This window comes from Mauremys mutica, chromosome 7 (genome assembly GCF_020497125.1).
Source record: "Mauremys mutica isolate MM-2020 ecotype Southern chromosome 7, ASM2049712v1, whole genome shotgun sequence".
Taxonomy (NCBI): Eukaryota; Metazoa; Chordata; order Testudines; family Geoemydidae; genus Mauremys; species Mauremys mutica.
In genome coordinates this window covers 99,318,016-99,331,223 of record NC_059078.1, presented here as the reverse complement: position 1 = coordinate 99,331,223, position 13,208 = coordinate 99,318,016, and the positions used below count along the sequence as shown (strand labels likewise).

The following is a 13,208-nucleotide window of genomic DNA, read 5'->3' as shown; positions in this document are numbered from 1 at the left end:
TTGGTTTAATCTTAATGCAGTTAGGTACACCTCACTTGATATCACCCAAACACTTCCTAGTTCAGGGAAGTGTTCCAAATTCTATCCACTGACAGCTTAGCCAGTCAACTTATCTGTTCATTGTCACTGATGCATGGGTAACCCTGATACAGTTTAGGTGATCTTCCTCACATAGAAAAGAATCTGCATTACTTCTGCATTTAGACTTGAGTTTTGTGTTCCAGGATCCACTACAGAATAACCTAGAACAGGACTCTGGAGCTTTCCCCCTCAGAGATGGACTGGGCTTGGGAGTGTTCTAGTTTTTTCACATCAAGAGTCCTTGATTGATGAGAATGATCCAGTGATCCAGTTTGCTGACCCTTTGGAGCTGAAAAGTATTGACCTTCCCTTCCCATTGCCCCTAGGTGTGGTGGGAAGCAAAGGCCCCAACTAATGATGCAAACTCTGAGCTCTTTCCTTGGCAGAGCGAGACCTGCTAATTGTGAGCAATCATACTAGAGTCCTGCTTCGATTGCTCCTGAAGGGTCTCATAATAGACAGAGCATCTCTTGGCCTCTGGTTTTCCTTGTTTGGCCCACACTGTTGTTATGCAAGAAGTGAGAAACTGAGAAGAGCTCAGCAGGTGGTCTCATTTGGAGAATAAAGCCTCTAAAATTTCAGCCTAAGAAATGGAGGAAATGGGGAGGGCCTGACTCACTGTTGCCACAAAATCTACTTTAAATGTTAAGATTGCAATGGATAATGTGGGAGCACTGAACAGCTGCTGTTTGTACCGCCACAGGCAGAGAATCTAACATAGGAGTAGAAGGGGTAGGCCAAGTCCCAGGATCTTGAGGACAAGTCTGAACTGCCTCTGGTATTTTCAGGAAGAGAGCAGCAGCTAAAATGTCTTAGACTGAGGGAAGAGGTCAGAATCAAGATAATTTCCCATGCTGATAATTCTGACTTCCTTCTGAAATGTTACTTGATTGATTCATGAATAAGGAACTGCAAAGAGATTTCATTTAATCTCATCAAGTTTTGTTTCGTTTCTTAAATTTGATTTTCACTTTTAATATTTACAATTTATATATTATTCTTTTTGACACTTTTCATGTAAATGCAATTTAGAAGATAAAGATGATAGGAACTACATCTCTACCCCGATATAATGCGACCTGATATAACACAAATTCGGATATAATGCGGTAAAGTAGCGCTCGGGGGGGGGGCTGCGTGGTCTGGTGGATCAAAGCACGTTCGATATAACACGGTTTCACCTATAATGTGGTAAGATTTTTGGCTCCCAAGGGCAGTGTTATATTGGGGTAGAGGTGTATTCCTGAAAAATATGATGGATTTCTGGTTACAGATTCCTGGTTTTTCCAAAAGAAGCAAACTTTCTGAAGTTTAGGTTCTGTTTGAGAACCAATTCTGCATTCTTAACACAGTAACTCCTGAGGATATATACCAAAAAGGATATAGAGACCAAAAATGAAACCTGATAACCTGATATTCCCCAAGCAAGTCATTATGATGAACGGCTACTCCTGCACAGAAGCAAGATTAGCAAGTTTATGAAATATTAAAATTAGACATTTTCAGAATAGAACCATACATTAAAAAAATTACCAATTAAAACTTTCTATTTTTCTACCTATTCCCTTTCTGACCGATTAATCCAAAAGTTCATACTGCACACTGTTAAACAATCACTTTTAAAATTACTATCACCTAAAATGTTCTTTTTAGCTTTTAGCCAAGTCACATCCATTAAACTCAGTGAGAGTCATGTGGCTAAATTCTCATATAACAATTTGAAAATATATAGTATTATAAAAGTGCCAAGTAAAATATTATATTAATAAAGTAATGCATTAGCATAAATTCATAATCTTGTGATACATTCATTAATTCAAAGTTTAGTTTTTAATTATACCTCATAGATATAATTTCTTCATAATCGCTCACAATATCCATTAAATTAAATTTGTGCTTAACTTTGACAAGTCGCTTTAAAATTAGTTTTCTCATCTGCAAAAAATAATTGAGTTTTTAATGAAAGATAACATCTCTAAAATGAAAATTCACATTTGTAAATATATAGGCAGGAATTCTCCACTATGACACTTCCATGCTACAGTGCCCTGGATCTGGCCAAGGGAGGATCCCCCAGTTCAGAATTCTTCAAAGCAGCTTACACTGCCTTGCAAGTCCACTACTGCAAGCCCCAGCAAATAGGTCGCAGATTGGATGGAAGGGAAAGTGAGATAGTGCAGACATCACAGATACCTCTGTTACTGTTCTGCCTTATGCTGCAAACCATGTGGCAGCCTGAAAAGGCCACAATAACTTAGACAGCTTCTCCAGGCTGCCTTAGTTATGCTGGGGATCATTTTGGCCCCCACAGCAGACTGGAATCTGCAAAGATGGCATTAAGCCACTTTCCTCCCACAACCTGTGTTGAGAGATTTGTGCTGTACCTCTTAGATCTGCAGCACAAAATTTCACCCACCGAATTAACGTACATGATTATTCTAATGGGCAGAAAACTTCTCCCCATACTCAGGTTGAATAATTTGGCTGGACACTGATAAAGTCCCCTGGGGGCAACTGAGGAGAAATCCTTGCCCCTTATCTTCTTAGTCAAGAGTGTCATGAAATAAACTTGACATTACAACCACTTGAGAAGAAAAAGATTCAAAGCCCCCTCCACCTTCTCTAGTGTTTCCCTGCTTCCATTACTTACATTTGTTCACCACTATTGGACCTTGTGTATGGCAGAAACAGAGTAATTTACTAAAATATTAATTTCTTAAATTCTACTTCTGAAGGAGCTGAGGTGCTATTACTTCAATAAGAGTTAAGGGGACTCAACACGCCACCGGAATTACTCAGCATCTTACAGATGTGAGCCCTTGGTCTGGGCCCTAGTCATTGTCACTCTGCTGCTAATGCATACAGTGCAGTGACAGACATTGATAATGGAACATGGTGCCCCTCATCTCTAGGTCATCAGCTGAATTCCAGTGCTGGCTGGTAGGTACCAGAAGTCATCACCATCTGATAGCTATTCAGTATTCTATACAAAATTAATTGGTGATCTCAGTCCAACTGAGGACAGGTGTCCAGCTCATCAAAAACACAATCACAAATGACTCCCTTATTTAAAGTCTGGAAGCCAAGGATTGTATGGGTACAGAGACTCAGCTCCAGAAGTCATCTCTTCAGAAAAAGTTTTAGGTTCATTAGTGAAGAAGTTTGGACTGCTGCTGCACATTCTACTGCTATTCATTTTCTAGTACATTTCAATCCAACACTGTAATAAGTATTACTTTCACATTACAGATTCTGAAAAGAAAAAGTTATTTTTCTCATAGCCAATACAGTCATGTCAATATTTGTCATACCTTCCTTATAAAGTTGGCAGACCTAATCCTTTGTGCAGTAATAGGATCCACATCTGTCATTGATATACCCTTCTCTAACTGGCTTTCATATTCCTGAATATAGAATTAGGTAATTTTCTTGGATCATACACTGATCTTTACAAAACTTTTTAAAGAAAACAAAGAGAGGCATTTAAACAACCTATATTATGTTCCACTTTTTTAAAACTATGATGAAATTAACAGAAGTTCCAGAATATGACATCTTTGCTGGATTCTCTCAAAAGTGTATCCCTAAACACTTCACAAAGTTAAACATTTACAAAATTGTAACTAACGACAACAGAGGGAAAGGGAAATTAAAATATATAGGCAAGAGGAGAAATACGTGTTTCCCCATACAAGAGCTGAAAACAAAAGGAGAGTCAAAGAGGTGCAGAAATACAGAAACGCAGTTTTATGAAAACAGGAACTACAGGGGAAAATGTGTTGGAACTAAAAGTAGTGAGACTGTGTGACAACACCAAGAAAAAAACTGATGCGAACTGAGCAGAGGGCAAAGGAAGAGAAGTAGGAAAAGAAAAAGTGCTTGACCCACCAGTTGTGAGGTTATGTGAAAAGACAAAGAAAAAGCTGGTGGTGGTTGGAGACAGTCTATGGAGGGTTTTAAAAATAAGTAGACCATTTCTGAAATGAATACTGCAATGAACTAGGGAGTTCATTGGGAACTGGGGAAATTTGAGAGGAAAACATGATTCTCTGTATGTGTGAGAAAATGAGCCAAAGTATTTTGCAGCGTGGAGAACTGGAACTTGGGGAGGCCATAGCCAATCAAGATGAGAGAAGATGAAAGCATGGAGGAGTTTTAGCCAAGGTGAATCTGAAATAGTGATGGTGGCACACGGAGTCCATGTTGTGGAGTGTGTGCTAGATAAAACTGCCACCCTAAGAGAAAGAGAAGAGTTTAGAGTCAGGGATGATGACAGAATAAGAGAAAAGGAGGCAAATGGAATATCTGAGTCAAGAAGGAAGACAGAGGAGATGGAGTGTGCTGCAGGATTTTCCTCTGGCTGTATTTCCTGAGATATTTAGCTGAAGAAAATGAAGATGAAGCCACGAGTTTATTTTGTGAGAGCATGCAGAGAGGCTAAACATGGAGAAGTCATTAAAGATGTCAAAAGATATAAACAGCTGAATATCGTCAGCAAACAATGCCAGCACTTCCTGATATTAACCATACTTGTGGGAGCACTGGAAATGCTATTCCAAAGTTCCCATTCTGTGGCCACTGTTTTTACTACATGTTGCATTCTATCTATGTTATGCATACTTACCCATGCATCCTAGAGAGAATATTGATGATCAAAGAAGGACCACAGGATAAAACAGGCAGTTCGTAGAATCATAGAAGATTATGGTTGGAAGAGACCTCAGGAGGTCCAAACCCCTGCTCAAAGCAGGACCAACCCCACCTAAATCATCCCAGCCTGGGCAGTTGTATTAAAGGAGAATTACCAACACTGCCTAGAACTCATTTGGTATCAGAAAGAGCTAGAGGGGACAAAAGACCAAGCAAAAGACATCCCTGAATATTTTTATTTAAAAAAATGTCAGCAGGAGCATTCAGAAATAGCTAATATAACAGGATCCCAAGAAGTGTCTATGTTTGCTCTCATTTTTTCTTTGCAGCACTAGAAGAATCTATGCTTATGTTAAGGTCACAAAAAGCAATTATTTCATAGAGACTGAAAGCAGTGTTGTCCAATTTATTGTGTTAAAATTTCAGGGTCACGTTACTCTGACTAGCACTTTACATCATTGAATTCAACAAGGACTACTTGAGTAATGAAGTGCTATTCAACATGAATAAGGACATTGGAATCTGGCTCTTAAGCATTATATCATGATACTGTAAAAGATTACACGTGTCCTTACTGCATATAGAAATCAAATAGGAAGAGGAAAGTTGAATTCAACTACTGTGAAAAATGAAAGATTAATATTAAACTCAGATTATCATATATAACATTAAACAAATACCTGAATGACTGCATCTGGTATCTCTCTATCATACAGTGGTATTTGCCGAAAATGGCAGAAATCTAACTGCTCTGAGTTTCTAAGCTGCAACAGCTGGAAACGTTTACACTTTTTAATCTCTTCTTCGGTAACAAAGTTAAATTCTTCTTGCAGCTGTTCAAGACGAAAATATTTTGACACAGTTTGTTCCTTGGATCTTGCATACTGTTAGAGAAAGTAAAAGCAAGGTTCAGATATTTTAAAACTTTTTGGGTGATGACTAAGAAATTTTGCTATTTTTTTTTATAAAGTGAAACCACTGGCTTGAGCCAAGCAAAGAACCAACAGGTTCTAAGCAAACTTCCCATACTTCTAACAATACATCTCAGTATGACCTGCAATACCACTGCTACTATTTGGGGCTCCTCTTCAGCATAGATTTTATTATGTGAACAACGGCCCACATTTTTTGTATTGGTATTAACTTTAAGGAGAAACAGACATTTGAGTTTGTATGGTATTTTTATTTGTTCTTTTTCTTTAAAAATCCACCTACCGTATATTCCGGCGTATAAGGCGACGGGGCGTATAAGACGACCCCCTAATTTTTTCATTAAAAAATTAGTTTTGCCATATACTTGCCGTATAAGACGACCCCCCCCTTCTGCGGGGGGAAGTCAGAGGGCTCTGGGCTCCCCGCCGCAGCGGGCAGCGCAGAGCCTTTTAAATCCTAGCCGCGGCGGGGAGTCAGAGGGCTCTGGGCTCCCCGCCGCGGTGGACAGCCCAGAGCCTTTTAAATCCCAGCCGCGGCTAGGATTTAAAAGGCTCTGGGCTCCCCGCCGCAGCGGGCAGCGCAGAGCCTTTTAGATCCCAGCTGCGGTCTGGAGTCAGAGGGCTCTGGGCTCCCCGCCGCAGCGGGCAGCGCAGAGCCTTTTAAATCCTAGCCGCGGCCGGGATTCAGAGGGCTCTGCGCTGCCCGCCGCGGTGGACAGCCCAGAGCCTTTTACACCCCAGCTACGGCTAGGATTTAAAAGGCTCTGGGCTCCCCGCAGCAGCGGGCAGCCCAGAGCCCTCTGACTCCCGGCCGCGGCTGGGGTGTAAAAGGCTCTGCGCTGCCTGCTGCGGCGGACAGCGCAGAACCTTTTAAATCCCAGCCGCGGTCAGGAGTTTATACCTGGCGTATAAGACGACCCCCGATTTTTGGGGGTTGTTTTTTAGCCCAAAAACCCGTCTTATACGCCGGAAAATACGGTAGTTTTCTGTGTCACAGAAATTAAATGACTGACTAGCCCGTACTATCTCTGTACACATCCATGGCCTAGGAAATTCTAAGGAAGATGTTTCTTAAAATACTTTCAAAATTCTGCTCTCTCTTTCACCTGTGAAATCCTAATTATTCCAATGAAGTTTCATGGGTATAACAGATTAAAGTTTAGCTTATTGCCTTTGTAAATGAAGAAAATCAATGTAATAAGCTTTATCACTCTATTTTGGTATAATGTGAGCAGTTTTAATGGGCAGATGCCATGGAATGTTACACTGGTCAGATGCCACTAGCCAAGGAATACATGCGATCAGATGTCTTATGAAAAGCCCAGATGGGTCCAGATGATGAAGATGTCATCAATGTGGCATAGGTAGAGAAGGGGCACGAGTGGATGAGAGCTGAGGAAGCGTTGTTCCAGGTCAGCCATAAAAATGTTGGCATATTGTGGGGCCATGCGGGTGCCCATAGCGGTGCTACTGGTCTGGAGGTATAGTCATCAAATTTGAAATAGTTGTGTGTGAGGATAAAGTCACAGAGCTCAGCAACCAGTTGTGCTGTTGCATCATCAGGGATACTGTTCTTGACAGCTTGTATTCCATCTGTGTGTGGGATGTTTGTGTAGAGAGCCTCTACATCCATGGTGTCTAGGATGGTGATTTCTGGAAGGTCACCAATGCATTGTAGTTTCCTCAGGAAATCAGTGGTGTCACGGAGATAGCTGGGAGTGCTGGTGGCGTAGGGTCTGAGTAGAGAGTCCACATATCCAGACAGTCCTCCAGTGAGAGTGCCAATGCCCGAGATAATGGGGCGTCCAGGATTTCCAGATTTGTGGAGCTTGGGTAGTAGATAGAATAACCCCGGTCGGGGCTCTAAGGGTATGTTGAGTTGTTCCGGTGTTAATGTAGGTAGTGTCCTGAGTAGTATATTCCTCAGTGGGATCTGAGGGAAGTGGCCTGTAGAATTTGGTATTGGAGAGTTGTCTGGCAGCCTCCTTTCGGTAGTCAGACCTGTTCATGATGACAATAGCACTTCCTTTATCAGCCTCTTTGATAAATTTGATTATAATGTCAGGGTGGTTTTGGAGGCTGTGGATGGCATTGCGTTCTGCACGACTTAGATTATGAGGCAAGGGATGTTGTTTTTCCACAATTTCTGCCTGTGCACACCGGCAGAAGCATTCTATGTTTTTTCCACAATTTCTGACTGTCATTTCGACTCTCACGGGGAGTCCATGTGGAGTTCTTCTTTTTGTGCTGTTGGTGGGAGGGTATCTGTGTATCAGTGTGCTGTTCAGTGTTATCTTGAAAGTATTCTTTGAGTCGGAGATGGCGAAAGTAGGCTTCTAGATCACCGCAGAACTGTATCATGTTTGTGGAGGTGGCAGGGCAGAAAGAGAGTCCCTGAGATAGGACAGACTCTTCTGCCAGGCTGAGTGTGTAGTTGGATAGATTGACAATATTGCTGGGTGGGTTAGGGGTACCACTGTTGTGGCCCCATGTGGCAAGTAGGATTTTAGACAGTTTACAGTCCTTTTTCCTTTGTAGAGAGGTGAAGTGTGTAATGTAGATCTCCTGTCTTATTTTAGTGAAGTCCGTTTGTATGGAAGTTTGGTTATTTATGAGCGGCTCCAGGTTGGAGAGCTCTTTTTTGATGTTTTCCTGTTTGCTGTATAGGATGCTGATCAGATGGTTCCTCAGTTTCTTTGATAGAGTATGGCATAATCTCTCACTGTGGTCTGTGTAGTATGTAGATAGCAATGGATTTTTCACCTTCAGTCCATTTGGTATGATGTCCATCCGTTTGCATTTGGAAAGGAAGATGATATCTGTCTGTACCTGTGCAAGTAGAATCTGATTCAAGTAGAATCTAAAATAAAAATAGGCTCACTTATAATTAGGGAGCAACAATTTCATCTTGTTGCTTCAAGTATATACATAAATTATTCAGCTTTGCTCCCACTTCTTTTGGCATCTCCAGAAATCTTGAACAGAAGTAGTCTCACAGTTCAGACTCATATTATTTATAACCTTGGAGCCAAAGATCTCCTGTGAAAAATGCTTTAGTAGTCAATATCTAGAAATTCCCTAACTCCTGTCATGTTAGACTCAACACATAGTTTCTTCTAGAATCAATTATAAATTATTATTACAAATTCCTAATACTGAACTCTGCTAAACATTACCATAATGAATTCCATCAAATCTGAATACTCAGGGTCATTAGGATCAATCTTGACTTCTTTGGCCCATTCGGTAAGTTTCTGTCTGTCAGTGAACCACAGGAGTCCAGTAGCTATTTCTGCATTTATGTTTCTTGGCACACTACAAAGGAATGCAAGACTTTCACTTATTTTGTCATACATTAGCTCCTATATACTATACACATAATGGTTTAGCAAACATTTCCAATTCTCACAGACATCATCAGGTTCAGTCTTATTCTAAGTCATGACTACAAGAAAAATAAAGATGGAAACACCCAAGAAATCTGCAGAAAATAGGTTAACTGTGGTTTACAGTAAATTAGCATTATACAGAACACCTTGCCATAAAGCAAATGATAATTTAGCATAACTTTTCCCACAGTATTAAACATGAGATGCTATTTAGTGAAACCCGTGACAATCTTATAGCAATATAAGATTTACTATTACCTGTAACGAGCAGAGATTATTTTCTGAGATACAGGGGCTAACGGAATTCCTTCCTCATTGACCGCCCAGGATAAGGAATACATTAGTTTTCCTGATGTCAAAAGACACACCTCTTCAGTTTCATTTTCATCCAGAAGAAAAGGTACATCTGTAAATTAAAAGTTGTTGGAAGAAAATAAATCAGTATAATTAAATGTAAAGTTCTATCTAGTTCAGCTTTTCCCAAGCTTTTGAAAGCTGAGATCTTCAGAAAAATGAACCCAAGAACACTGATCCTTCAACCCTGCCATTTGTTGTTAAAGGTCTACCCATCTTAATTTATACATCTTACACACCCCAGTGACTAGTCTTTTACACCCACATCCCGAGACTTCTTTAGGCTATAAGCACGTACTTAAGTGTTTTCCTGAATCAGGATGCTTTCTTGATCTGGGGCCTAAAGGAAGAGAGCCATTCATCCCCCAGATCTTTGGGAATATGTACAGTTCCTTAGCAGATCTAGCAAAAATTTCTGATAGGCAGTTTGTGATCTGCTGGAGTGAGGAATTGACTGGGAGGGAATTCTGAAAAAACATGTCTATTCCCAATCCTTTTGAGACCTTCTTTATTGGTTCTTGGACTCGGCATCCAGATTCTCAGTCAGAAGATATCTCCTTCCTCAGAACCATGGCTCACTAGGCCAGTCACAAAAACTTGATATGAAAATGGCAAAACCATTGTGTTACACTTTCTCGGTGTGCTCAGGACTGTGGTTTACCTTGTTACACCCCCTGCCTCAGCAAGAGAGAGATTTGTTGGTGCTAAACGGAGTCACAGATTCCTGTCACCCCAGTCTGTTAGCCAACCCAGTCAAACTTCTCAGGACTCTGCCAGTCCCTTCTTTGCTTTGAAGTTAACACTTGGAGCACACAAGTCCGTGAGCCCCCTTTAAGAGCATTCCCCAGCACCAGTCACTGGGCACTCTCAGTAATTAACAAGTCCACTGTCTCCAAAGAGACAGTGTACACACCAACTTATTTGATTCAACCAAGAATCCACACTTTGCTTAATATTAAAGCACTGAGATCTACTTATGATAAAACAAAGAGAAGCTATTAACAAAGATAGATATTCAGGTGATACTGGGTAAGGGTAGTAGAAACAGATATGGTTACAACTGAAACAAAGGTATAACACATTTCTAAGAGACTAAACATAACTTTAGCAAGCTACAATCCTTTGGCTAAAATAGTTTTCTCACCCTCAAAGTCCTTTTGCAGAATTTGCTGATTTTCAGTCAAATCAAGATCCAAATTTTTGATGAATTACTCCCCTCCACCAGGAGTGTTCTTCAGTGAAATGAATCAAAAATGTCCTTTTTGCTTTTCCTTATATTCCCCCCTTCCAACTCACTGTTTTGACCCCAAAGACAAGACAACCCTCTCCCCACCACCACTCCGGCCCATGGCTCTTGTCTCTGGTGTCTTCCCCATGCTGATTTCACATCCTGCCATCCCCCTGCCTCTTTCTGTTGACATACAATTGCAGCTCCCATTGTATTCAGCTCCACAATGCTCATTACATTAGAGACAAGGAGATAACTACCCTCACTCCTGTCTGGAAGAAAACCTGTTTTTCCCTTTGTTTGGTTACAGATTTTAAAGCATAATATCGGTAAGTACTCATATTATATATATAGATATATATACACACATACACACACACACACATTCATAATGATATTAATGACTAATGTGCCACTGGCTGTCATTCAATATCTTACAAGATGCTCTGTACAGATAAATGCTATGACAGCAATGTGTTAGGTGTAGTGAGTTTGTCAAGCCTGACAAGAGTTGCTCACAGGTTACTGAACCACCATTGGGCCTCTGTGTCACACACTGACTTACAGATTTCAAATAACTCTTCGGAAACACAATAAAACTCCCAGCAATCCTTAAAAAGGCTTTGTAGGAAACGTCTTAGAGGAGAGGTTAAAACCTACTGGCAAAATTTAGCGAACAGGAAGTACTCACTGGTCCACTCTGATACTATATGCCAGAGAAAATAGCATGAAGAAGGCTCATTGAGATCCTCACTCTGTGGAAGTCTTGAGGCACCTCTTCCTCAGGACTTGTTTACACAGAAATTTAGCATGCAGCAAACCAAAATGTGACTCTACCGCCCACTGGCTTGCAGCATACTAACCGACTGTGTGGACTCTGCTACTTGTGCACCAAAAGTTCTGTAGGACACTCTGATGTATTGCAAACATCAGTACATCAAAGCGATAATGGAACTTTTAGTGCCTGGTACTAGACTGGTGTGAAGCACATAATCCACATCCTGGGAGAGGAAATGAGTAATGGCCAGAAGCTTGAATGGCAGTTGGATGCACAGCTGAAGCAGGTAAGGGTACCAAGCTTGTCTAAGGGTACGTCTACACTACGGGATTATTCCGATTTTACATAAACCGGTTTAGCAAAACAGATTGTATAAAATCGATTGCGCGCGGCCACACTAAACACATTAAATCGGTGGTGTGCGTCCACGGTCCAAGGCTAGCGTCGATTTCTGGAGCGTTGCACTGTGGGTAGCTATCCCGTAGCTATCCCATAGTTCCCGCAGCCTCCCCCGCCCCTTGGAATTTCCGGGTTGTGATCCCAGTGCCTGATGGGGCAAAAATCATTGTCGCGGGTGGTTCTGGGTACAGCCTCACCCCTCCCTCCCTGAAAGCAGCAGACAAGCATTTCGCGCCTTTTTTGCTTGGTGAACTGTGCGGACGCCATAACACAGCAAGCATGGACCCTGCTCAGCTCAATACCGCAATCGTGCATGTTTTAAACACCTCGCGCACTCTCGTGCAGTATATGGTGAACCAGGACCTTCAAACCGAGGCGAGGAGGAGGTGGATACGGCAGCGCGACGATGACAGTGATGAGGACGTAGACACAGAATTCTCTCAAACCGCGGGCCCCCGCGCGTTGGAGATCCTGATGGTAATGGGGCAGATTCTATCCATTGAACGCCGATTTTGGGCCCGGGAAACAAGCACTGACTGGTGGGACCGCATTGTGTTGCAGGTGTGGGACGATTCCCAGTGGCTGCGAAACTTTCGCATGCGTAAGGGCACTTTCATGGAACTTTGTGACTTGCTTGCCCCTGCCCTGAAACGCCATAATACCAAGATGAGAGCAGCCCTCACAGTAGAGAAGCGAGTGGCGATAGCCCTGTGGAAGCTTGCAACGCCAGACAGCTACCGGTCAGTCGGGAATCAATTTGGAGTTGGAAAATCTACTGTGGGGGCTGCTGTGATGCAAGTAGCCAAAGCAATCACTAAGCTGCTGCTACGAAAGGTTGTGACTCTGGGAAACGTGCAGGCCATAGTGGATGGCTTTGCTGCACTGGGATTCCCTAACTGTGGGGGGGCGATAGATGGAACCCATATCCCTATCTTGGCACCGCAGCGCCAGGGCACCCAGTACGTAAACCGCAAGGGGTACTTTTCAATGGTGCTGCAAGCACTGGTGGATCACAAGGGACGTTTCACAAACATCCACGTGGGATGGCCAGGGAGGGTTCATGACGCTCGCGTCTTCAGAAGCACTACTCTGTTTAAACGGCTGCAGCAAGGGAATTACTTCCCAGACCAGAAAATAACAGTTGGGGATGTTGAAATGCCTGTCGTTATCCTGGGGGACCCAGCCTACCCCTTGATGCCATGGCTCATGAAGCCATACACAGGCAGCCTGGACAGTGGTCAGGATCTGTTCAATTACAGGCTGAGCAAATGCAGAATGGTGGTGGAATGTGCATTTGGCCGTTTAAAGGCGCGCTGGCGGACATTACTGACTCGCTCAGACCTCAGCCAAACCAATGTCCCCTATGTTATTGCTGCTTGCTGTATTCTCCACAATCT

General features: G+C 42.2%; 1 protein-coding gene across 5 annotated transcripts in view; it reads right to left on the bottom strand.

Annotated features, from left to right (window-relative positions):
- Positions 1 to 13,208, bottom strand: part of CC2D2B (coiled-coil and C2 domain containing 2B) — a 111,028-nt gene that overhangs the window by 48,066 nt on the left and 49,754 nt on the right. For all 5 annotated transcript variants that reach the window (XM_045023935.1, XM_045023937.1, XM_045023936.1 and 2 more), the window contains 5 exons: positions 9,311 to 9,458; positions 8,840 to 8,978; positions 5,412 to 5,615; positions 3,393 to 3,485; positions 1,922 to 2,016 (listed from right to left, as the gene is read on the bottom strand). In XM_045023935.1, the coding sequence (XP_044879870.1) occupies positions 1,922 to 2,016; positions 3,393 to 3,485; positions 5,412 to 5,615; positions 8,840 to 8,978; positions 9,311 to 9,458 (679 nt within the window). The remainder of the gene's footprint in view (positions 1 to 1,921; positions 2,017 to 3,392; positions 3,486 to 5,411; positions 5,616 to 8,839; positions 8,979 to 9,310; positions 9,459 to 13,208) is intronic.